Source organism: Sturnus vulgaris, chromosome 3 (assembly GCF_052056855.1).
Source record: "Sturnus vulgaris isolate bStuVul1 chromosome 3, bStuVul1.hap1, whole genome shotgun sequence".
NCBI classification, from domain to species: Eukaryota; Metazoa; Chordata; class Aves; order Passeriformes; family Sturnidae; genus Sturnus; species Sturnus vulgaris.
This window is the reverse complement of record NC_142245.1, coordinates 28,207,265-28,231,572: the sequence shown is the minus strand read 5'-3', so window position 1 is coordinate 28,231,572 and position 24,308 is coordinate 28,207,265. Positions and strand designations below refer to the sequence as shown.

General features: G+C 40.5%; 2 protein-coding genes across 3 annotated transcripts in view; one reads left to right on the top strand and one right to left on the bottom strand.

Annotated features, from left to right (window-relative positions):
* PIGF (phosphatidylinositol glycan anchor biosynthesis class F) overlaps positions 1-6,937 on the top strand; it is an 18,233-nt gene extending 11,296 nt beyond the window's left edge. The window contains exon 6 of the mRNA XM_014877281.2: positions 6,567-6,937. Coding sequence (XP_014732767.1) covers positions 6,567-6,680 — 114 coding nt within the window. The 3' untranslated portion in view covers positions 6,681-6,937. The remainder of the gene's footprint in view (positions 1-6,566) is intronic.
* RHOQ (ras homolog family member Q) lies at positions 265-24,308 on the bottom strand. 2 transcript variants are annotated; one of them, XM_014877283.2, is made up of 5 exons: positions 24,106-24,308; positions 23,890-23,948; positions 8,853-9,017; positions 8,017-8,112; positions 265-7,270 (listed from the first exon to the last, which is right to left on the bottom strand). In XM_014877283.2, exons 1-5 carry the CDS (start codon positions 24,245-24,247, stop codon positions 7,238-7,240), a joined length of 495 nt encoding a protein of 164 aa, XP_014732769.1. In that variant the 5' UTR covers positions 24,248-24,308; the 3' UTR covers positions 265-7,237. The 2 variants fall into 2 exon arrangements, with proteins under 2 accessions (XP_014732769.1, XP_014732768.1); XM_014877282.2 differs by having other exon boundaries at positions 265-7,274; positions 24,106-24,281.

Sequence of the window (24,308 nt, the reverse complement as noted above, 5' to 3'; positions counted from 1 at the left end):
GTACTATTACCTGGATCTTACCTGGTCACAAAATCAGATGTCAGCATCCTGTGTGTCTTTCACTAGAATTTGTTTTTACTTCAAAGTACTTCAGGGTTCTGTGGAGTAAACCTGATGATGAATTTCATAATAAGAGTTCCAATTCATGTGCTAATGAGTAAAGCCCAAATGCTACTTCATCCTGACTTATTTACAAACCAAAAGATACTGCTTCTTTATGCATACATCTTGTGGCATGCAACAAAACTGAGATAAATACAGATGTCTCAGAAAATTTTCACTTTATTTTCCATATTTATGTTTGAAAAATATTGCATACAGGGGATATTCAGATTAGTGTGCCTCTCTACCCTTAAAATAATAATGTTAATTGCATTTTTTAAAGCATACAACAATTTCTATGCTAAGTAAATATTACTTAACAGGAACAGAATATTGTTTCAGAAATAAACTAACATTAATTACCTGAATAATGTTTGAGAATGAAAATGAAAAATATATAAAGCATTTCTGTTAGAAGTATGAAACATATTGCTGAAAGTCAGATTATGTCCTATGATTCTTTCTTTTTTTTTTCGTTATTCTGTTGTTCTTAAAACATCTTTTAAGCATGCCATGGATGTTACTCCTCTGCTAGCTTTAAGAAAAAAATTATAACTATGCAAAACAGTTGGTCAGGGAGGCCTAATCTATTGTTATTCGTGGTTGTAGGTCTGTAGAATTCAGCCTATCTCAAAGGTAAAAATAATTGCCTTACAGGAATGCAGGTTAGGCACTACAGTAGTTACATTTCTATATTAAAAACAAAAAAATCCAAAACAACAAACTTTCCAGGACTCGTTCTGCCGGGCATGTTTCAGTTAGACTGGTATATTAATATTGCCAGTGTTTTGAGATTGTTGTCTTATTTTTCAGCAATTTTTAGAACAGTTTGCAACACTTAATTGTGATGATTTAAGGCTACTCTAGACAATTTAGAGTTGTACATCCATCTCCAGTTGCCCCTAGGCCTCTGAAGCACAATGGGTCTGTAAGGGTTACAGTTAGCTAGGACAGTTCTGCAAAGAAATAGAAAATAATTTCCTTTGTTACAGTGCCTTAGTTTCTCCAGATTGCCTGTTTCAGGTTGATGGTGTACATTTAATAACCACATGTGATAGAGTCCTGGCTTCACATGTACTGACAAGTGAAACCTTAAAACACACCACCACTTAAACAGAAGGGGCTGATGTAGGAGTTACTAGGCACATCCTTTCTCTACTGGCATGAAGAAATTAGTTGCAGAACAACATGGTATAGCTAAGGACCACAACTTTATCAGCATGTTTTCTATGTGGAACTACTATTCCAGACCCAGCATTTGCCATTGACAACAACTGGATTTAGCTCACTGGGGAGTTCTGGGTTTATTGCATATTTTGATAACAGACTTTAAAATCATGTCTCTGCATTTGTTGTGTGCATGCCCTCCTATACATCTGGGGTTTTTTTTTGTAGCATAATTTTGATCTGTAGTACCTGTTACTAGTGGTAAAAAGTGACTTTGAAACAATATTCTGCTTACAGTGTTATCATTAGGTAAAGTAAAATTGTTATATTCCTACTTCATAGTGGATACTGCAAACATAATAGGTAGTGCTGATATAGCTCACCTGAGTTGACTGACTGCCATGTAATTTAGCCAATATGACTGTAAATATTAGCCTTAGATACCTCTCAGACATTTGTAGCCTGAAAAATAATCCAGAGAATTTTGGGAACAGTTCTTGGTGCTTACTCAAGTAAGCTGCAATGGGCCTATAAACTTTCACTCTACTTTGCTTCTTCTTAACACAACTCAGAGAGTTTCCTTCTTGTATTCCTTTTTGGATGTACTATCTACTGTGAAAGTTTTGTTATAAGAGGAGTTGCTTAATGTGAGAAGAAGGGATAATATGCAGTTGGAGTTCTTCTAAACAGAGGTAGAAGCTTGTTCCACTTAAGTGTGGTTATCACTGTTTATTTAATAATGTGTTTTCTCAATGTAAACCTTAATGGTGAGATTAAAGGCGGTTATGCTTGCTATAACTTTAGAACACAAATCCATGAAACCAACTTCTAGTTACAAATGCCAGCCTGAAAAAAACCTCACACTTTCTTTTTTGTGTGTGCTTGTCAACACACACATTCTGTACAATGTGATAAGACACTTGTAGTTAACATGTGCATGCAACCAAAATAGATTAAAGGCATGTACTGAAGTTTTTAAGACAGTACAGACTAAACAATCAGGAATTTAAGGCATGTTAGAAACAGGGAGGGAAAATAATTGTGCTCCTTTATTCAGTCTTAAAATGAAACAAAAATTATTACATAGCCTTCTAATTGACAGTCAGAAATTAGTCTTTTGAAACAGTAAGCATACATAAAATCGTGTTTAGGAATATGAGAAAAACACTCTTAAGTTCACTAAAAAGAAAAGTAAGTACGTAGATTGCCCCACTGTATTTTCATTTGTATAATGAAAGATCCAGCAGGCAGCTGCTTACTTCCTAATATCCTTAAAAACTTTGTGTCGCTCCTCTGGTCTATAAGAATCTGGCCCTTATGTCCTTATCAATGTCTATATAATTCCCTTGCATGGGATGCAAGACAGATGACAAAACTGTCATGCAGTCAGATTTCTGGTTTAGCTAGCTACATGCACAGTCCAGCAGAGCTAGATACCTTGCTGGGATCCTGCAACATGCTCTGCTTTCCATGCAATATGCTAAGCATTCTCACATCATAGAATCTTAAGTGCTCTAAAGAGCACTGAGGAAAACTAGCTCATTGTGTCCTGAAAGGTTGGCAATTCCTATTTTGAGTCATAATTCTTAACATAAGTTCTAATATATACTAAATACCTTGCAGTTCTGCAGTGTCTATTTAGCTAGCCTAAAGAAATTCCTGTGAAGTCCTAACACTGCTGCCAGATGAAAAGGCAAAAAGAAAACTTAAACAAAAAGCAGAAGTCAGAATCATTTTGCATTAAATACTGGCTCATGCTCTGTCCATTAAAATGCATTTTTTGTTCTTTTTAAGATTTGTTTTTGCCAAGCTGCTGTTCAGGTTCCTAGTAATTATCTACAGGTTGTTAAAATTGCCATTTTCATATCATATATATCATATTTCATATCATAACATATGCATTTGATATGTTAACTGATTCTTCTTGTGTTAGGCTGTGAGAATGGTAGCTGATGCTTCCCAGCTGCTGAGACAGATAAGGCATTTCATGACAGTTTCATGAAAAATGTTCTGTTCTAGCTCCTATGCTCCCCACACTTTTCTCTCCGTATCAGCTTTTTTTCCCCTCAACAAAAGTGCAGCTAGGCCATGTGGCCAAACATCTTATTCCCCTGCTGCTGACCCAGCCCAGACATGACATCAGTACTGGGGCAGGATATGTCAGCTTCCTCAAGGCAGAAGGGAGCATGATGTAGGAAGAACTGAGCTGAAAAGTTCTCGGGGGATGGGAGGGGTGTATTATAAATTGCATATTTTAAGCAAGCAGAATGGAATCTCTTGAAACAGGCAGACAGATATTTGCTGCTTAGATTTTTATCACTTAAAGGCAGTTCATACCAAGTCAAGGACTTTAAACCAAGTTTGAGATAGTAGGAGAGGGCAAAAGCAGGCCAATTGAGTAAGTCAAAGTCATTTAAAAAGGTCCAGAAGGAAGTGATTAGGTCTCAGAAAAATGAGGCCAGCAGCTAATACAAAATAAAGCAACCCACTTCCACAGAAAGAAGCAACCCATTTTCATACACAGTCAAAAGCATGTGAAAGAGGTGTTATTTTAGTGCAGCTCATGTGCTTAAGAGCCATATCTTAATCTGTCTTTGATAACTTGCTGCTTTAGATATACTCATGGGTGCCTCAGGTTATATGTAGCCTAAAACCCACCATTCAAGAATAAAAGGTGCAAAAGTGGTATTATTACCTGTTTGTTAGGGGGTTTTGTCCTGTCTTGAGGGTTAGAGAAGCTTTTAACTGCTGTGCTTAGGGAGTTTTCCAAAAGCCAGTCAAACTACCCTCAGAACTACTTTGGGCTGTCCAAGCAGCACAGAATAAATGCCTGGCCTAATACCCCTCTGTTCCATGCCACTAGAAGGGATGAGGTGGTGTCTCTTTCTGTCTTATTCACAGATGGGGAGATGGGATGTTTTATGTTTTCTTTCCTTTTTTCCCTGTCTTTGCCACCTGCCATTTGTGAGTATTCAGAGGTCAGAGACTCAACTGTTAAGAGAGAGAGCCTGAAACTTATGTAAGGTAACTCTGACTTTTAAAAACCAAAGCAAAAATTCAGTGTTTTAGAAGACAGACAGAGGCATAATTAATATTAAAAGTTATATAGCTAATGAAAAAACATGTCCCGAGTTGCAGTTCAGTCAGGTAAAAGAGGCTACAAGAATCATCAGAGATCTTTTTAATAATATCAATAATCACCCACTATACACAAAATAGCACAATATACAGGGTCATTGGATCATCAGGGATTTTTGCTCTCTAGTTAGGTGAGTATGATCAATTCAGAGTCCATCATCTCCCTATAGTTCTGAAAAGCAAATAGGCAACTACAAATTCACCTAATGTAGGTTAAAATTTAATGAAGGATTGATCGTTGATCACTCAGCAAATTTGATGAAAAAGCACCACCGAGTTAAGAAGCCTTTGTCCATAGTTTTGTGGATATTAGAGTGATATTTGACTTCACCAGTGGATAAAAAAGTGTGACTTGTGTTCCATCTGAATGGTGTGGAGTAAGTGGAAGGGTTTCAGGGACTTTTTTATTGTTTTGTCCTTTAGACGTGTGTAAATATGCAAAATGCTAGAAATAATTACATTTCATTTAAAAGTTGAAAAGATCCACCTGAAGTGTAAGTTTAGCCAAGGCCACAAACTTATGTGAGTTTCAAATATATGTAATACCTTACCATGCCAAAGCCTCTCAAGGCTTTTTATAGATGACCTACAATACACAGTAAATGAATGAAAACAAGCAAATCTTTGGCTTGAGAGGCAACTGCTGAAATACTCAGCAACAAAAACAAGCAACAGAGACAGAATGTATGAAAGTGAAAGAATGAAACAAGGTCAATAAAGAGTACCTAAGGCACCTTGTTAAATAGTCATCTTTGCTACACTCCTTAAGACCTCCAAATAACATATAAAGCTGTAAATGCTAAGGAATGTGAGGATGAAACAACTGAGGAGACTGAAGATGAAAGAGCAGAGAACAAAATACATTACTCTTATTTATAGTTAAAATTCTCATGATCAAAGGGTGTGAATAAATATATTGTTTTAAGTGATAATGAAGTAAAGAGAAGAATTAGAGCTAGGAAAATGAATGAAAGGAGGAACCAGTACCATTAAGAGTAAGTTCATTTGATATTCATGAATTGCAAGTCAAAGTGAAGTAGAAAAGAAGGCTGGAGATTGGGATATTTCCTCTGTTGTCTAGTGCATTTCTCAGTCTCAAGTACTGTAGAGGGGGGAATATCCCCCTTAATTTAAAAAACAAAAGAATATGAGAGTCCAGTCCATACTTGCTTTAGGAATATGCACTGTACAGCAGGAACTGCAAAACTGTCCTTGCAAAAAAAAAAAAAAAAAAATGCAAAGGAGAATTTTGAAGAGGCCTGGGAATTCTGTTTATTCTAAAATAAATAAATCGATCACCACCTTAGTTGAGACTTTCATCAAATGCAGTATGTAGTGGACTGGTATTATAAGCTACATCTGATGACAAACTGGTTAAGTCTTGATTTGGCCACGCCTCCCTGCAATTCAATACCAATTAAAAAAAAAAGAAAAAAGGGCAGGGGAGAATTCCATTACTACTCTGGCTCGGTACAAGATGGTTTCTTAGTCAGCTCTATTGAGTTGGCTTGCCTTTCTTATACTAGAAAATAGAGCATATAATTAAAGCTCTCTTTGACATAACTGGCCTACTACAAGTTTGATGATCTGGGTGCAAGATGTTCAGTCAGCTTCCAAATCTGTGTTTCCTCCCTGGTTTCCATCAGAGGGAAATTTATCCTTTTACATACTTTCCAAGAATAAAAGTCAACAAACCTCTATCCATCTCAGTCTCTAGCCTTATTTGAATACTAGTTCATCTATGCACACCTAAAAGTTTCAAAACACCATGAGAGATTGAAAGGAGAAATTGCTGAGAAATCTGTGGGTATCCAAACGTGTGCAGCAGAGTAGGAAGTTAGGTCAGCTGAGTGCTTCAGAGGATATAAATACTTCTTAGGGGTTTTTTTGTTTCCACATAGTTTTTGGACTATCAAACTAAAGTCTGCAGTAGCCAGAAGCCTGCTTACGTGTTAATGCATATTAATTAAAAACTGTACAACAGCATTTAGTGTTCATGAAGATGATTGTTATGCTTTTGGCATTTTTAGGAAAGCACATCAAGCTTTAAAATAGAATAAGACTACTGTCTTTCAGTACCTAGACTTTGTGCTCATGAAGTACAAAAAACCACAGACATTTTCCTCATTGTCTGCTTTTACCTTGCATTCTCCCCTCAGGTATGGCCCATTTCCTGTTCCCTTGGAGCTACCTTTGGCTATATGGCTGGTCTGATTATTGCACCTCTGTGGATACACTGGAACCGGAAGCAGCTTACATACAAAAGCAGATAACTGGAGCAAAAAGAGACAAGGTATTTCTTTGTGCAGATTCCATACAGACTGTGCAAAAGTTGGGGTTTTTTAAGATATATATATATATAGTCAAAGCAGAAGACTGTCCAAATTCAGTTAGAGTATTTCAGGCCAAGCATCTCCACTCAATAAAATCACATAGATGCCATTTCAGCATGGTGCAGTTTTTGCTTCCTCTAGACTGTGTAACCCTGAGAGATTGTACCTTCCAGTCTGAATAAAATATTTGTAACAGATGTGGTGGCTTCTTATTACAAGTTCGTTGGGTTTTATTTTATCCCTCTGGATTTCACTGGTTGTAGAAGGCAGAATCGTAGGTTTAACTTTCAAACCTGGAACAAATTCACTTTGTACTTAATGCATTGTATTTAAAATCAGTAGAATTTCACAGTAAGCCTGGCCATTGTCAAATGTCTCTCACGTGATCAAACAGCAGTTTATGCATCTTGAGCCTATTCTCTTCTTCACTGTGTGTTTCTTTGGAGTTAGAATAGCTATAATAGCTTCATCAAAAACAGTCTTCAGTCCTTTCTGCGTTAAAGCTGAACACTCCACATAGCAGTAGGCTCCTATCTGTCAAGAAAATAAGTTAATTCAATTGCAGTATGTCTCAGCTGTTCAATTCCATCTGGGCACTTCTGCTTTTCCCCCCCCCCCACAGCAACATTACAATGTTTGGCTGCAATCTAAAAAGTTATCTTCATGTGCATCCCCCTGTAGGAGAAAATAAGATTTGTCTTTCATCCAAAGATCTGGAAGATATTTAAGTTGGTTGGTTTCTCTGGGAAACAAATAAGTTCTTGAGATTGGCAGTGGAAGCCTAAGATATGGTTGATAATAAAAGAGCAAAAAATAATTACATTACCCATTTGTGTTTCAAAAATAAAGGCTCTGTAAGTGTTCTGTTAAGCGTTATCCACACAGTAGTTATAATAGTAGTATAACATTCTCAAATAATGTCCAAAAGATGCTTCCAACATTTTGCTTGAGCAGGAGAGGTCCCTTTGAACCCCTACCAGCCTGTGGTATAATAATCTTTGTCTAATATTTATATGGCTTGTATAGCTTTTACAAGTGTCTGCACTAAAAATTAGAACTACTACTGACCAGAAAGTGTTACATAGGTCTGCTTTTACCTATATTCATTAATGTAAGTGTTGTTAACTGGTAAGCAGTCACAAAATTTCAGATGTGGACTGCTAAAAGATATGCAAAAAGTGGTAAAGCAAAACAAAGTCAAGTAGAAATAGGGGTGTTTTGTTGTTATTGTTGTTGTTCTTTGTTACTTGGTTTCATTTAGGCATATCCAGTTTACCTCTTTTGCTAATTTCTGTCCTTGCTCCACAGATACGGGCTTCTCTTTCATATCATTCAGTCTTGCCAGAGTTTTTGGGTCATCACGGAGATCAATCTAGTAAGAGAGATTGAAGTCATGCTAGAATACTTTCTCTAAACAAAAGTTAGCAGGCAATATGATACCCTCTTTTTAAATGAGAACTATTCCATGGAATATTATCTCTGTAAAAATGGAGTCATGTCATGTTTCAGATCATGGACCTTTCCTGATTCAAAAACCCTAAATTTAAGATGTGAACCTTTTATCCCGAAGGAAGAAACATTTATTCTGTAATTCAGCACTTCAGTTAGATGTGATCATCTTAGAATACCAAATGCAGTGGCAGAAAGATTAACCCGAAGGTAACACTACCATGTGGGTCACTTCATAAATGAAGCACAGTCCACTACCCACGAGAAGCAAGAGGAAATTGTCTCACTTCTCCCCTTTTCCTTTGCTTCAGCAAATATTGCATGTGACTAATAGTTGTAGACCCAAGTAATTCCAGTAACATGGGTATGAGCAGACAATTTTATTCCGTAAGTTCTGTGACTTTTTAGAAAGTCACATGGGAGACATGCAGCCAATCTTGCCACCCTGCTTACAATGGACATAAGTTTGTTCTTTATTTAATGGAGATAGCTCATTGGAGAACAACACATATCTATGTTTTTCTGCCACATGTAAGGGTTGTTCCTCCAAAGGCAGAAGGAGGTGCTGCTTAGGTCGTGTTGGGCCTCAACTTGCAGCCCAGTGTAAAGGCACCGTACAATGATCCTAATTGTTCAAATAAAGTAGAACAGAACCAAATATACCTGTGTTCCTACTAGTAAAAAGGGAACATTAGGTGCATATTCCTTCAACTCCGGTACCCACTCTTCCTTCACATTTTGAAATGAAGCAGGGTTTACCACTGAGAAGCAGATAAGGAAGACATCGGTCATAGGGTAAGATAAAGGTCTCAGACGATCATAGTCTTCCTAAGGAAGAAAAATTCTGTTATCTGCAATATTAAATTGTTGCCTGTATTTTAACAGTTATATTCAGAAACTGTATTTGTATTTCATTAAGGTTGTTGAGGCAAACTTTCTGAATGTTTAAAACTATTCCAGGTTAGTGTCAGTGTTAGAGCAAAATCTACATATGAAGGTAACTATATGTGAATATAAATATTTTGAAAAATGTGTTAATACTGATAGAAACTTGCTTCTCTATGAGAATATACTGAAGATTACCATTCAAAAAGTTTTCACTTAAGGAAAAAAACCAAAAGGCTTATGGTTCAAACATACTTGCAGATCAAAGGTTAATATTTGTAGAGAAATGAGCAGGTGTGACTACTGTAGAGTCATCCAGGTTTTACAAGGCTAGGCTAGATTAAGGCTATTTGATACATTTAAATGTTCTATTTTGGATCATACACAGAGGGGATATATAAAGCCCTTAGAATTTTCTTAGTCTCTTAGAAACCTTACAGTCTTGTTCCTAGCATGCAGGTCAGTAAGAAGGACCAGAAGGGACCTCTTTTGTCTAGACTGTGCTTTCTATCAGCAAGCCCAGCAAAGGATCAGATGGAACAGAAATTCAGGATCAAGAACACTATCAGTGGAATATTAATGCCTTTGTTTGTTTGTTTGTTTGTTTGTTTGTTTGTTGGGAGTGTGGGGGAGGAGTTAGTGTGGAAAGATTATTTAGGACATTTAAAGCCTCAGCATTTAGAACCAGCAATCCTACTGCCAGAGCGTACAATACCGTGGCAAGACAAGTACTGGGGAGTATTGCCTCTGTTGTAAAGCAGAGTTCTCTCTAGCAAGGGAGAAAGTGGATTTTTGCCTGTGTTTTAGCTAACAGCCAGAGGGAACATGCCCCAGCTTCTCTCTGCAAGGCTTCCTTTGGTCTTCGGCAGTGAACCAATGCCTTAGCATTCCTACCATAGAATTTTGGTGCAACATAGATAACTAAGACTGAGCCCAGGCATTGCAGGGACACTGACAAAAGCTGGATTTATACCTTCCCCAGTAAACACTGGTTTATTAGAGCTGCTGCAGCAGTTTCCCTCTTCCCCATGTAAACTCCCCACCTTAATTAAATCTCACAAATATTGCAGTGATTTGTTCATTAAACGTAGAGACAGAAATGTAATTCAAGTCCATGTTTGAAATGAGCCAGAAAATTAAATTTTTATTTCCTCAGCAACAGCCACATTACCAGATTATTAACCTATAGTCACACCCTTCATTGATTTGTCAAGTTTTAAACATGGTCACTAAAATTTCAGAAAAACTGTGAGAACTTCCTCAGAACAGTTTCTGCTTGGCTCATCTTTTCATTTGGAAGTCAACAGCTCTGGGAAGAGAGCTGTTATTCTCATGTACTGGAGGAAAGACAGGTGCAGGCAGCAATTCTGCAGTAGCAAACAGGTGATCATTACTTGTCATACTCTCGTGCCATTTTGAGTATCCACTCTAGTTTTGTACACAGGCTTGTCAATTAGCTAGAGCATGCTTAATTGTTGACATGGCTTCCCAATTTCACAACCACAGTAACTGACACCACTTTCAATCTAGGACATTTGACAAGCCTTTTCCCTGCCAGTGTCAGTCTCTTGCCCCAATTCAGAAGAAAAAAACAGTAACCCTATATTTTCCAAATCTCTGGATGTTCATCATAGAAAGCAGAAATAACTTCAAAACACCAACACAGGAAGTTGAAACTCTAACATTCAGTTGGCTTTTTTTAGGCATGTATTTTACGTTTCACTTCTACAACTGAATCCTGCTCAGGATTTCATTGTTTTCTAGGGTGGAGATTAAAATCCTAAAAGAAACTTCCCAACTACCAATTACTCTGTTCCCTGGAGTACAAAATCTGCGTGAAAGAACACGCAGTGGGTCCGTCAGTTGCTCTGAAATTCAGCTCTAAATCATTTATGGGGTATTAGTGAATAAATTGTGTTTTTTAAAAATCTAGTTAAAAGCTGTAATTTGTTCCTACCACCAAAGAGCTGCCATCCCCATACTCTACATTTTCTAAAAATCTCATATCTGGATTAGGATGACTAGTATACTGCCTGCACAAAATGCTGGAATGGAGAAAGCATTTCAGTGTCACCAGAAATTACTGTTAGTCCATTAACCTTAAAATAGCTCTTTAGTTAATCCATTTCAAATTACAGATGGACCTTTTATTCATAGCAAATATTAATCATTGTCTTAAAGCTGGTCTCAGGTTGAACTCCTTTCCTGCTCCTGCATTTGTTTATGTGCCTTTTGATTTACACCCTGTCTCACTTGCACTGGGCAAGCTGTGGGTCCATCCAGTGTAATTAAGAAGTTGAACGGAAGGCAAGTACAATGTGATTGGATACATCATGTACCAGGGCCAGAGGTGTGTGTGGTATTTGCTACAGTGGCTTCACTGCATTTAAGCTTCCTTAAATTATCAGAAAATTTAGCTATGCCCACCAGTTCTGCTGCTTAAAACATGTCAGTGCTCTCAGGCTTTCCTTTAAACCTTGTCTGTGCTCTGAATGTCAGGTTTGCATTGATACTAATAGTGACAGTAGTTCTGACAAAGCCTCCCACCACATGATTGGACTGGTCCTGAGTCCTCCTGGGAGGAAACCCTACTTAAATTTTGTGAGCATCTAGTAGGCCATCTATGCTTAAACACTCCTTCTGCCTCCCAACAGCCCCTTAGAAACAGCAATAAACCTGTAAACTTTCTCTGATGTATTGGGCCAACATAACTGCTACAATTGGGAGAAGAATCTGAAATATGAAATTAATTTAGACTGAATATTAGAAGCCTGGAAAAAATCTTATTACTTCAACTATAATTTATTCCCTGGATCTAGTGTAAGGGAAATAAATGTGGTTTATTCTAACATTAAATGCAATGGCAAAATTGATTATGCTAGCTAGTCAACTTAAATTCTAATTTGAGTGCATGTACACACCACACTATACAGCAATTAGACTAATTAGACATTCTGATTGGGGGAGGCACTGCATATATATTTAGGCTTTAAAAATATTTAAGGATATTAGCAGGATTATTTTAAGAATGTGAATAAGATGGGCAAGAAAGCCCTTAAGGATTGAAATAGTCAGTATAAGTCTCAACAACTCCAGGCTATAGTGAAACAGCTCATTCTTCAGCATACTCTAGAGCCTAAAAAATGGTTTGCTGAAGCAGGTGAATACAGAAAATATGAGGACTGTAATAACTTCAAATAAATTTGGACACAAGAATGTTGATTTCATTGATGTTCTATGGAGCTGTGATCCCTCTAAAAGACATGACACTGCAGCAGGGCAGTTCATCATTTCCCTAGTATCCTTGTGGAAACCCAGGACAACTGCCAGTACACGACAGACATGAAAAAGGAGATGAGATGAAGGAACTAAGGACTTGGCTTCTCAACTACGAGCGGGGGGGTTTTTAGAGGGGGGAAATTCAGACTTAAATTTCCATGTCTTCTTATGGTAGGCTGAAGGTATGTCTAGCATTGCCTTTATCTTGGTTCCTTAAAATCTATGCTTTAGGTCTCCTTTTCCCTGTTACAGTACCTAATAATCTGCCTGAGATTTTCTGCTGCCTTGTACTTGAATACTGTATTTTGGATGGTGAAGTGGATATGCTCTAACATGTCCAAAATCTGGCTATTTCCAACATTTACCTGTTCAGAAACAGAGGTCTTGAGAAACTTTTTGTATGCAGACTGAAGAATGGTATTGCATTCCACAGCTTTATAATATTCATTTCATGGGTTTGCACAGACCAAAAGCAGAACGTCCTGTTTCAAGTCGTGCATTTGACTTTGAACTAGTACTTCTGCCCAGTTCTATGGATATCAGCTAAGATACAGCTAAAATCACACAAACCGTGTTCCAAATTCTGCCACTGACACAGTATGTAGTCCTGAGCAAATCATGATCCTCTCTCTATTTGCATCTTCCCATCTGTAGGGGTTTGCTAGCTTAATAATGCATTAGTCTTTGCGAAGCACTCCAAAAGCCTTTGATGTACACAGCTTATGTGCAGTGAGATATTTAAAACAAAAAAAAACCTCAGACAAAGTGGAATATAATAATTTCTGGACAACCTTCTTGACCCACAAAAAGCACTATTTCCTTATATTTATCAGAACCCTGAAGTGTGAGGCACAGACATACAGAGATTCTGTCATACTAGTTTATGGCATCACGCTCCTCCTGGCTCGAGTGGAAGTGATGGGCACACAGAGGTCCTGACCCCCCTGTCAGTAGTGTGAGACCACAGGCCTCCTGCTCCTCTGGAATGGTATTAGGGTCTCTCTGTCCACTTTGGAGAGATGAAAGGCAACTAGTCCATAGCAGCCAATACCTTCCCATACCTTGACCAAGACCTTTGAGGAAGTCCACGCCTCTCAAATCTGCCATTGCAAGTCGTGAAGACAATGTTAACCTCGTTCTGTCTGATTTTTATTTCCTTGGTAGTGTTTTTAAGAAAATAGCAGAAACCAAATTCTGATAATGTTATTAACACTGACTCAGGCGCCTAAGATGTGTCATGTTTTAATCCATACTCAAGTGTCTTGTTCTGACAGAACCAAAGTAATGAATTATTGTATGTGTTTTGCAGCTTAGGAATGAAATTTTAACAATGCATCTTCTGTTGTTATACTGACATATCCTTGATAAACCCATTTCTATTCCAAGAGATATAAAGTAGATGGGTGAAAACAAAATAAAGCTTGCACCACTGGAAGAAAAACTGGAGCTCAAAACCTCTGCGTTTGTGATCTCTGTGTTAGTAACCATCTGTTGCTTTCGCAGCTTACAACAGCAATCGTAAGAGAGGTTCTCACTCCCAACCATCTGTTTTTAGAGGGGAAGCCAAAAATAGACATCAGGCAGAGTTGCTAGAGGAATCCAACCTTCATGCAGCAAAGGGTAATCACTACTGCTAAGAGGGGCTCAGTGAGGCAGAGTTTTGCAGACTAAAATCCCAGGTAAAAGTCTAAGTTTTAACCACTTCATAGTAACAAGTCAGAAGTCCTCTCTCATTATTAATTGCCATATTTCGATATTTGAAATGCATTTCAAAGTTTCAAGACTTCAAAGTCCTTCAAGACTGTATTTTTCAGTTTTCCTCCTTGAAAATAAATTTCTGTTTCAGAAGGCCCCCTGTAATATTTTGGAAAACATAATAAGTGAACCATAATGACTGACGTACATAACGTGGACTTAGTAACGGCTCACAACTACCTCTGGACACATCTCACCATCTCCCCCAAATTGTTTGAAATTAAAGGCTGATCTGCAGCTTTGCCATAAGCACCAGGCAAAGCCTCTGTCTGAAGGTTTGGAAAGCAACTGCTTACTCCAAAAGCACACCAGGAAACAGACTTCACTCTGCTGAATCACCCTGTGGTTTCTGATTCTATGAGATGTTTGTTGGGGGAGGAGAGAGGGGGAAGTGGCCTGTACTGCCCCATGCCAAGCACAAATTGCTTCCCTGGCTAAGAAACACTTCAAATTTTTCAGTCTGGGCTGTGTAACATTGTCACCCTTTGCAAGGAAGGAGGGTGGAGCGTCCCCCAGGATTCCGGTTTCCTGGCATTGCCACTTGTAAGGCACCACTAATGCAAGACCATTTGGCATAAAGCTGCAATTTGGACTGACAGTGCATTGCCATAAAACGTCTGCTTATCCAATTCCGTGACCCAAGCTCTGCTACACTGATGACTGCATTTGATTTTTCAGTTGCCTACATCTGTAGCCCCAAGCTTTTAAACATGCAAAACAAAAAGATGCAGTGATTATTCCCTGACTGCAGGGGAAAAGTGCACTACAGACCCTCTGTCTCTTCACAGGCTTCTGAAGATACGGCTTGCATTGCTTAAGAAAGCGGAATTGTCCTGTTGTGGTTTGTTCACACAGGTTTCCCAGAGTGCAAAAAAGCTGCTGGTTTGGGCCCAGCATCTATTTTTAATTTATAAAAAAGGCTGCAAGTATGCAGAGTAAGTGCTCTTCCATTGTATTCTAAAAATGAAGTAAACTGATCTAAATCCATTTCTGAATTCCTGTGAGGAGGACTGTTCAAAGGACATATGAATTATACATTGAAAAAGCCCAGGATTTGTGAGTTACCTATTTTTTTTATAACAAAACATTCCTCCTGGCATATTTGAGAACTGTGCAGCTGTTTATATGTCTGAAAAACTTTTCTGTATAGAGAGAAATAACTAGCTGGAAGATGGAGCCTAGTAAGATGGATTTAAAAGCATTAGAGACAGGAAGAACAGAATATTTCTTTTATTATACACAAAATTGCCTTTAAGTGATCAGATTTAATCCTAGCCTTAAGATGGGATTCAGTACTGTCCAAATGCCACATCTTGCCATGTGGTGATGCTAAACTACTTTCCTGGATTGTCTCAATAGCACGCTCCCTTCTCTCCATCACCATGAGAACTTCAACTTGCTGGTTTCTTCTTGGTTTTCTAAAAGTGGAAGTCCCTGGATTTTCTCTATAGGGCTTATTATTTCAGCATCACTATCAACAGAAAATGTATTCAACTGGCTGCAGGCACAGTTTCACCTGAACACCTTCACTTAAACCTGTTTTCTACCCACTATGGAGCTCCTAACAAATGGCAGAGTAGTTGCCTTGACAAATACTTTCACTCCTTGCTTGCCCATGAGAAATCTCAGTCCTTCAGTGCATTTCTTTCTCACTGTCAGTGACTATGAACAGCATTCTTTCCACATCAGATTTCCATTTTACCCAAGAAAGGAATTCACCCCAGTTGTTGTGTCTGCAGCCATGAACAATCAGGATTTTCCATTCTTTCATATATAGCAAATCAAAGTTAAAAAATAAAATGCACCCTGACATGGAAGATTTGGACAGATCCTCTGCAGAACCTGCTCTTTGAAAAGATGGGCTCTCTCACTTTATTTTCACAGAAGAATAAGACCTGTTCTCACAGGCAAAACAGCCTACAGAATAGAGTTGGTTTTATAGTTATGTATATCATATCAGACAAGTCTTTTAATTTGCTTCCTATATAGAGACTGATCAGACAAGCAAGACTGATCATTTAGGTGTCCCATTCCCTTTCACCTTTTACAAATAAACCCCAAAAACACATTCTTCAGTCCAATGCTGAGCAACAGATAGAAGATTACAGCTTCACACTGCCTCTTCATAGTTCCCATAACACAACTTCTCCTGAGTGCCATCATGCGCACCTTGAATGAACAATCACAGTGGAAGAGTTTCTGGAATTAAAGGAGTTCCTGAGAGTCTTCCACACCGTATTTTATATCAAGTCCCATTTGCTAGGGTTAACAGCTTCCATTGAAGAATGTGGTGGAGCACTCAGCAGATGTTAAGGCAATTGAAAGAAAAACCGTAGGCAGTTTTTCTTAAGTGAGGAATTTGTAAGCCATCTCACTGCCTGTGGCTGGCCTATCTGTTGGTCATAACTGAAAACACATCCCAGGTCACACCTGACATCCATTCCTTATTGACTCCCAACACTGAATCCCAACAGGAAATCAGACCAGCAAGGAACTAACATTAAGTCCTAATGATGTTAAGGCGTTTGTGACTACATCTAATTTAGAGCACAAGCTGCCTGAGGTACTCTGAATCTGTGTTTTATTCATGTGAAGCAATATACTCACCTAGGATGCTGACAGATGTTGCTTTGCTCTGGAGAATAATGCTGCCACCTGCATTTTTATGTGCACACCAGCGAGTGCCTGGCATAGCAAAGAATTATTGCACACGTGCCACAGCACAGATGCAGCATGGAGCAGGATTAAAACAGACTGGGGACAGTAACTCTAAAGTGTCAAATGACACAACCTCTTCAAAAGTGCTGAAAGTGTCACGTAGCATTCAGACATTTTTCTTAACACAACTCACCCAATCACTAATTCAAACAAATAGACTGCTTATAAAACCACAGATCAGAGCAGTAAAAAGACACAGTTCTTCTCCTCTGTGTCCTTATTTTGCATTTTTTTCTCAATAAAGGAGGAGCAATGTTGTTAGACATGGAACTGCTAATTTGGAGGCTTAAAAAAGTCCTGAAGTTCTGCCCCAAAGCATCCACTTTTGAAATGCTGAAGTTTATAATTCACAATAGAACTGCAGGATTTGGAATCGGTATGCTTTATATTATTTTTTAATTACCAGGTTCCTGGAGTCTATACAGAAAAAGCACATCCTTTTCACTGTTAAATGAAAGATTAATTTCTAGTACCTCACAGATACAGAAAAAGGTTGATACGTGAAGATAGATGACAGCCAAAGATTTAAAGAAAACCCACATGCAGCAAAGGGCAAAACCATTTTAATTTTCTAGGTTTTTTAGGTAGTAGTGTATGTGGGTAGGAAGAGCTGGCTCATCATTTTGAATACCCAGGACTGACAAAAACCTTGCTGAAGTAGTGCTGAAGTAGGTTTTACATCCACTTTGTCCATGTGTTCCTAATAAAGGAACTGGAACAAAGTTTACTGAAATCAGCAGTAGGGTGCCAGCTAACACAGGGCTTTGGATAGACCCTAACACACTGTAACTCCTTTTACACTGCAGGTCTGTGCTATGGAGACATCATCTAAATTTTGTTTACTTTCTTTTAAGATGTAGTTTGGAGGCTGAATCAGGAGTTAGGCTGTAAATGAAAACTGCATTTTTTTATACTTCTCCTATTTACTGAAACCTAGAGAGCTCTTGGCAAAGGAAACAGATTTCAATGGAGAAGTCTGAATATGGACCTGACGAAAATTCCCAGGGTCTCATATGTTCTCTATGAGGAAAACTCCACGAGTCATGCTACCTTACCCAGTTGTCCCATTCCATCACTCCTGCCTCCTGCAGCACAGCTGTAGATTATATGATACTCAGCTGAGTGCAGGTGCACACACCATCTTAAAATGAACTCGGGGAGTAAGAGGATACGCAGTAACATTGTGCTGGAAGAGCAGTAACTATTTGTATTCTGAATTGCCTTTTTAGCTGGTGATGTTTGGATAGCCTTGAAGGATGCCACTGTGCCTCAAAGAAATTAAATAGTAAAATTCAGACAGCGCTCTGTCACAAACTAAAGGACATCTACTGACTCTTAACCCCGGAAAAAAGGGCTTTTTACTTGGCCATGTAATCCATGTTTAGCAAGAGTCCATCCTAGATCAGTAGTCTTCATAAAAATGTGCTTTTAACATATTGAAAACTGAAGTTTCAGAGAACCTGAAACTTGGTTTGCTTTGTGTTATTTTGGTCTGCCATTAACTTGCTGTTAATGTGGCAAAGATATTCTGGATCTACATTTTCAAATGCATCCCTTAGATTTGATTTTAGCATAACTCAGTGTCACTATTCAGAAGTACTGTGGTACTTTTGGCACTCTGAAAATCAAATGTAACTATCTAGTAGATGCTCCTGGGAACTCAGAACACCATCTCCCATTCTGCAACTCCTCATCTGGTGATAACGGTACTTACCTATCCTTCTAGGAAAGCTACCGTGCTTTCAAAGCATGAGTCACAGCTCATGAGGAGGCGTTTAGATGCAGGCTTTGCACTGAGAGCATTATTGTTGCAAGGCCATTTTTAATAACCAATCTGAAGGTGTAAGTAGTTTTCCTTTTAAAGAGAAAGCCTGTCTTTGCTTAAATCCTTATCTAGAGAGCTCTAAACACAGAGATTGTTAGCTCAGGCACTGCACCTCCTCTTATGCTGAAAAACCCAAATTCCAAAGGGAGAATCTAGGCATGTTTTTATTTTATCTGCATACATCCAGTTGTTAAATCTACGTGGCTGGCAACATCCTGAGGCACAGAGCAGCTTCAGTGGAGGCTGAGCTATTCATAGGCCAGCACGCTGGGCTGGGAGTGAGCTCATGAGCTCACAGCTCCCAGTGCCAGCTGCCAGCTCGGCCGGGACATGTAAAGGGAGCGAGGGAAAATACATGTGGGAGGAGGGAGGCGCAGCGGGGGCAGAAAGGGGACAGGATGTTAGTTGCTAACATTTCATGTTTAGATCTGCCAAAATCATGCTAGAGGTCTCAGTGTTTACACCTCTGCAGTAAAGGGTGACAGGCTTTGCATTGTGTGAGACTGCTTCACTCCAGGCTGACATTTGGAGCTGCAGCTGCCTGATAGGGCAGCTCAGAAGGAGCAGTGTGCTCTAAGGAGGGACATTTCTATTTCACAACAGACCAGCAGCTGCCTCTCTTCTCAGTAAGATCCTGGAGTGGTACCTAGGGCTAAACTAGGGCTGCCTACCGAAGACAAGACAAAGAGCCAGCAAGGAGTATAAAGATTACTGCTATTTTTTTAAAGCAACCACTGCAGGTTTGGGGACCATCCATTTTAATAAACACACCTCACGCACAGACACATTCACATTTATAACCATTTGTTTTACACCTCTTCTTAATGTAGACACTCATCTCCCTAATAACCGAGTTAGCTTTATACACTTCAACAGCTTGACCAACTTTAACATAAAATTGCTTTAGCATCAGGGCTTCTGTTACAACCAAAAAATCATTGTATCTGAATTAAGATGGCCATGGCTGCAACCAGTGTGACCACCTGAGCTGAGACATGCAAAGAAGGGGCTTGTTCTGTGTTTGTGAATACCATGTTTTGTGGTACTGTTCTGGTGACAGGTGAGAAGGCACCAAGAGCTTCATTGTATCAGACCCTGTATGAGGACGTTTAAGGCAAAGATATAAAAGCAGAAAGCCAAGGAACACAGTTCGCCTCACCGTTGTCCAACCATGCCCCACTAGTACCAACAGTAAGTGATGCTGAGTGATAGAAATGTTATTATGAGGCACTGTACCATAGTAAGATTCATCATACCCTGCTCTGCACTGCCCAGATGCTTGGCCAAACAGTCATGCCATGCCTCAGCACCTCTCTTCCCAGAGCAACACAAGCAGTACAGGCTCTGCTACTGCAGCCTCCCTCATCCTTCCTCTAGGTCCCAACCATCCTTTGCAGCAAAGACACAGGAGCAGAGTAAAACTTCCCCCTGTAAGTGGTCAGCACACACTGGAAGAAAGGGACACCATGAATTAAAGTCCTACAGCAAAAGGAACTGGCAGAAGGATGGACTCCAAATGTCATTTTAAACAACAGCCTTCGATACAGAGGAAAATCCCCAAAAGGCAACTCCTGTGTGTCCTACCTACCACTTATTCTTACCACGTGGGACATGGCAAGGGCACATGTGGCACCTCTTGTTAGTGCTTGCAGGCATTCCTCCAAAAATATTAACATCTTGAGAGCTGGCAGTATTACTTCTGATATCATGGAAGAGCAAAATGATAATTGCTTGCCAGCAGTTCAAAACCACTCCAACGTGGTGATCTTAACAGACTCCTGATGAAGCCATGGTTCTCTTCCCAAGCTGATTTTGCCATGTACCCCTGTTCAGTAGAGCAGTATTGAACACAATCTTCCAGAAAAGGCTGATGCAAAGCCAGAGGCATCCAAGCATCAGTATCACAAGCACCTCACATTTAAACTTCAGTGCATTGATGCATCTTCAATGCAGGTACGTTCCACGGTTCTCATCATCTGGTGAAACCAAGACCTGCTCTAAAACCACCCAGTGCACACAGCAAGGCTAAAAGGAACTGCTAGCTCCACCTCTGGGAGGAATTGCTGGAGGAATGGCACCAAATTCCCACCCACCTCCCTGACACGGGAGGCTGCCTCCACAGCTGCAAACCCAAATGGGCTCTCAGAGCCTCCACAGCTCAGCAGCTGTACTGGCTATTTTCTGCTGAACCAGGGCCTCAATATTTTCAGCCAGAGAAAAGCCTTCTTGAACTCACACACACTCAAAGGCCTGTGTATAAACTGAATTCCGTGAACTACTAGTGGCATTGTCCTTGCTATATATATTACCAGGGGAAAAATGGAATTTTAACAGACTTATTTTTCAACCTACTTTAAACTCATGAAGATATGAGGCCTTATGTCATCGTTATAGTTACTACATGTGATCCTGTGTGTGTTGTGAGGAAGCAAGCTAGAAATGAGTACTGGATGAACTCAAAAGCTTGCAACTCCTCTGCCAAAGCAAAGTCTGTCACAAGTTGCTAAATACATTACCACGCAAGTTAAAGAGACCCACACACTGATAAGCCAGTATTTCACGGCAATGAGCTGCTGCACCAGCTATGAATCAAAATCTTGTCTTTAATCTTTCCTCTGCTGTGGGCTTTCTGCATGGATTTGGAATAAGTCACTATCTGAACTTTTATTAACCCCCTTCACTCTTCTTCCCCCTGAATTGAGATCTGTAGATTGTACCTATTTATTTTCTCCAGAGCTGGAAATACAAACATGCTGAGGATTGAGAACTGCTTAGATACCACAGTGATCACACGGAGCCATGTTTTATAAAATGATACTATCAGGTCAATATTTTACAGTAAAATTTGTGAGTGACAGAAATAGAAACAAAAGCACTGATGCATGCTGGCACAGAAATCCCAACTTTGAGCAGCAATGTAGCTGATCTATACAGAAGTCTATGGAAGCAGCAGGCATGTACCAGGTACAGCATGCTCTTTCCTCAACTCACGTCTTTTCTACTCTTTACTATGTATCTTTAAGCTTTAATGTAAGCTTTCCATTATTACATAGCTTTAAGAAGACAGGCTTGTCAGCTGCTCTGACAAAGCAGCTTTTAACTGAATGAAGTTGCTGGACTAGTATCTTGATATAGACTCTCTTCTTTAGTTGTACTGGATGTTGGGATGGGGCTTCTGTGGGCAGTCTCTGATGTCCACCAGTTCCCCAGACATGCTGAAGTGGGATGGGGATAGTGATAAAGATTTTATTAGTACCACAGGTTTGACTAACAGGAGAGTTTTGCCAAGACCAGATATATTTGTAAAGATAGCCTCATTAAAACACCTGATGTGAAGTGAGGGTCCTCTGAATCAGGCCAGCAAGATCTATTTCTAGGTGCCTCAAAAACTGCCCTGGAATTCAAAATTAAGATTTCAGCTTTTCAGAAACTGGGAAAAAAAGTTTACCCCAACTTTCTCTATATACAGCTTCACATTGAAAAGTTTTTCTTAGTATAACAGGAACACCTTAATTTGCTGTTTGTTGTAAACTGGCCAGTTTACCCTACCGACTTTTGAGGAGACCAAAGGTCACCTGTGTTTGCATTCAGCACATTCAGGCAGAGTGGGGTACCACAAAGCCACTTTAGTTAAGGTTACACAGAGCTAACAACACATACTCACATTAATAGCAGCAAGCTCAGCATAAGCAGTTTGAGATGGCATCCCCAAATAAACTGTGCATGTGTACAGAAGTGCTAGGCTCGCTTTCACACTCTCCAATGCTCATTATAAAAAAAAAAAAAATTAGTTGCACACTAACCAAATGCTTTGTCTGAGCACTAGATCTTCACTTTGCAACCTACTTCAGCAACATTTTAAAGCTGTGTTCTGAACCAATTACTATTACAAAACTATGATAGTAATAAGAAATACACTTAACTGGCATAAATTTGACTAGTTTGTGTTTACGTCAGTGAGATGACAAGCATGAAGTCAGTCTTTGTGGGAAGAGTCTCACCCTTCAGGGTATCAGCTTTCTGGAAATGGCGCTGTTTCCTGCAATTCTCATGGAATTAATTTTTTGATTGATTTCAGGCCTAACAAAGATATAAGACTGGTTAAATGCTGATTCCCTAGCTCAAGGCTATATGCAGGTCTAAAATGGTACATTAATTCGGGCAGCAGTTGTTCAATTAAGCATAGGAACAACATGGTTAAAAATTACAGCTTCAGCCTATGCGAGCTCAGTGAGGTTGTCTTACTAGTTGCTCTTTACAACAAGGAAGCATGTCTGAGGTCATGTGAGACCAAAGCACATGCTCACACTGCAAGAAGAAGTTTTAATATAGGGAATACACAACTTTACAGAAACCCATGCTGCATTTCCGTATATGCTTTGCACCTCCTTGGGAGATGCCTGCACCTCCTGGGGTCAGGCCCAAATTGTTTTAAATAAGGGATCCGCAGAAAGTACTCTAACCCCGGAGACGGTACTTGGACCTTGGCTAAGGAAGAGAAGACTTGAATCATGGAGCACTTTAGAAACCACTAGATCAGTGACCCCTCCAAACATCCAGTATTTTATCCATCCTTAAAGTTACTTTAGAGCAATGCTGACATCAAAGCATCTTTCACAACTGGCTGTAATAATCTTAACCAAGGATCACTTGAGTTGTCTGGGACAGCAAAAGAAATCCAGGTTATTTCAAAAGCAGTGGCTGAGAATTACATGTTATTATTTTCCACCTTTAGTTTGAACAACTCTTCGTAGCTATTTGAGTGCTGTAAACCACAACCAAGGCAAGCTGCGGCAGCCCGGCTCTCCATCCGACCCGAGGCGGCTGAGGCAGCGAGTGCCCTCTGTGCTGAACGGGGCACATTTCCCCACCTGAGGGCCGGCGGGAGGGTCGGCACCCCGGGGAAGGGGGTCTGGGTCTGGCCAGAGGCGATGGCCGGCCCGGAGCACTGCCCCGCAGGCGCCGGGCATCCCCCCACCCAGCGCCGGGCGATGCCGTGGCGCCTCGGCCCCAGCACCGCTAAAAATAAAGCCCGTCTCCGCCTGCCCGCCCTCGGGAATCGAGGTTGGATCGATGGTTTTCTTTTAAAGCCGGATTTTATCAATCGCCCCCCACCCCCGCCAACCCGCCGCTGAACCGCCCAGCCCGGACCACAGCCCTGCGAATAACTTCAGCGCCGGGATCGCCGCCGGGCGGGGGAACGGGGCCGGGGGTCCGCGGGCAGCGCTCGGCACTCACCTGGCCGGCGGTGTCGTACAGCCCCAGCAGGTACTGCTTGCCCCCGACGGTAACGCTGACTGCGAGGGGGGAGAAACACAGCGGGTGAGGGGGGGGCAAGCCCGGCCGACCCCTCTGCCGGCCGCTCCGGCAGGGCAAGGCCAGGGGATGGAGGGACGAGGGAGGGGAGAGCGCGGCTGCCGCCGCCGGCGGTAGCGGGGCCCCCCGCCCGCTCACCTGCGTAGTGGTCGAAGACGGTGGGCACGTACTCCTCGGGGAAGGCGTCGTTGGCGTAGCTCATCAGCAGGCACGTCTTGCCCACGGCGCCGTCCCCCACCACCACGCACTTCAGCATGACCGCCGCGCTGCCATGGGCCATGGCCGGAGCCCGCCCTCATGGCCCCGCGGGCGCGCCCCGCCGAGCCGGGCCCCTCGGCATC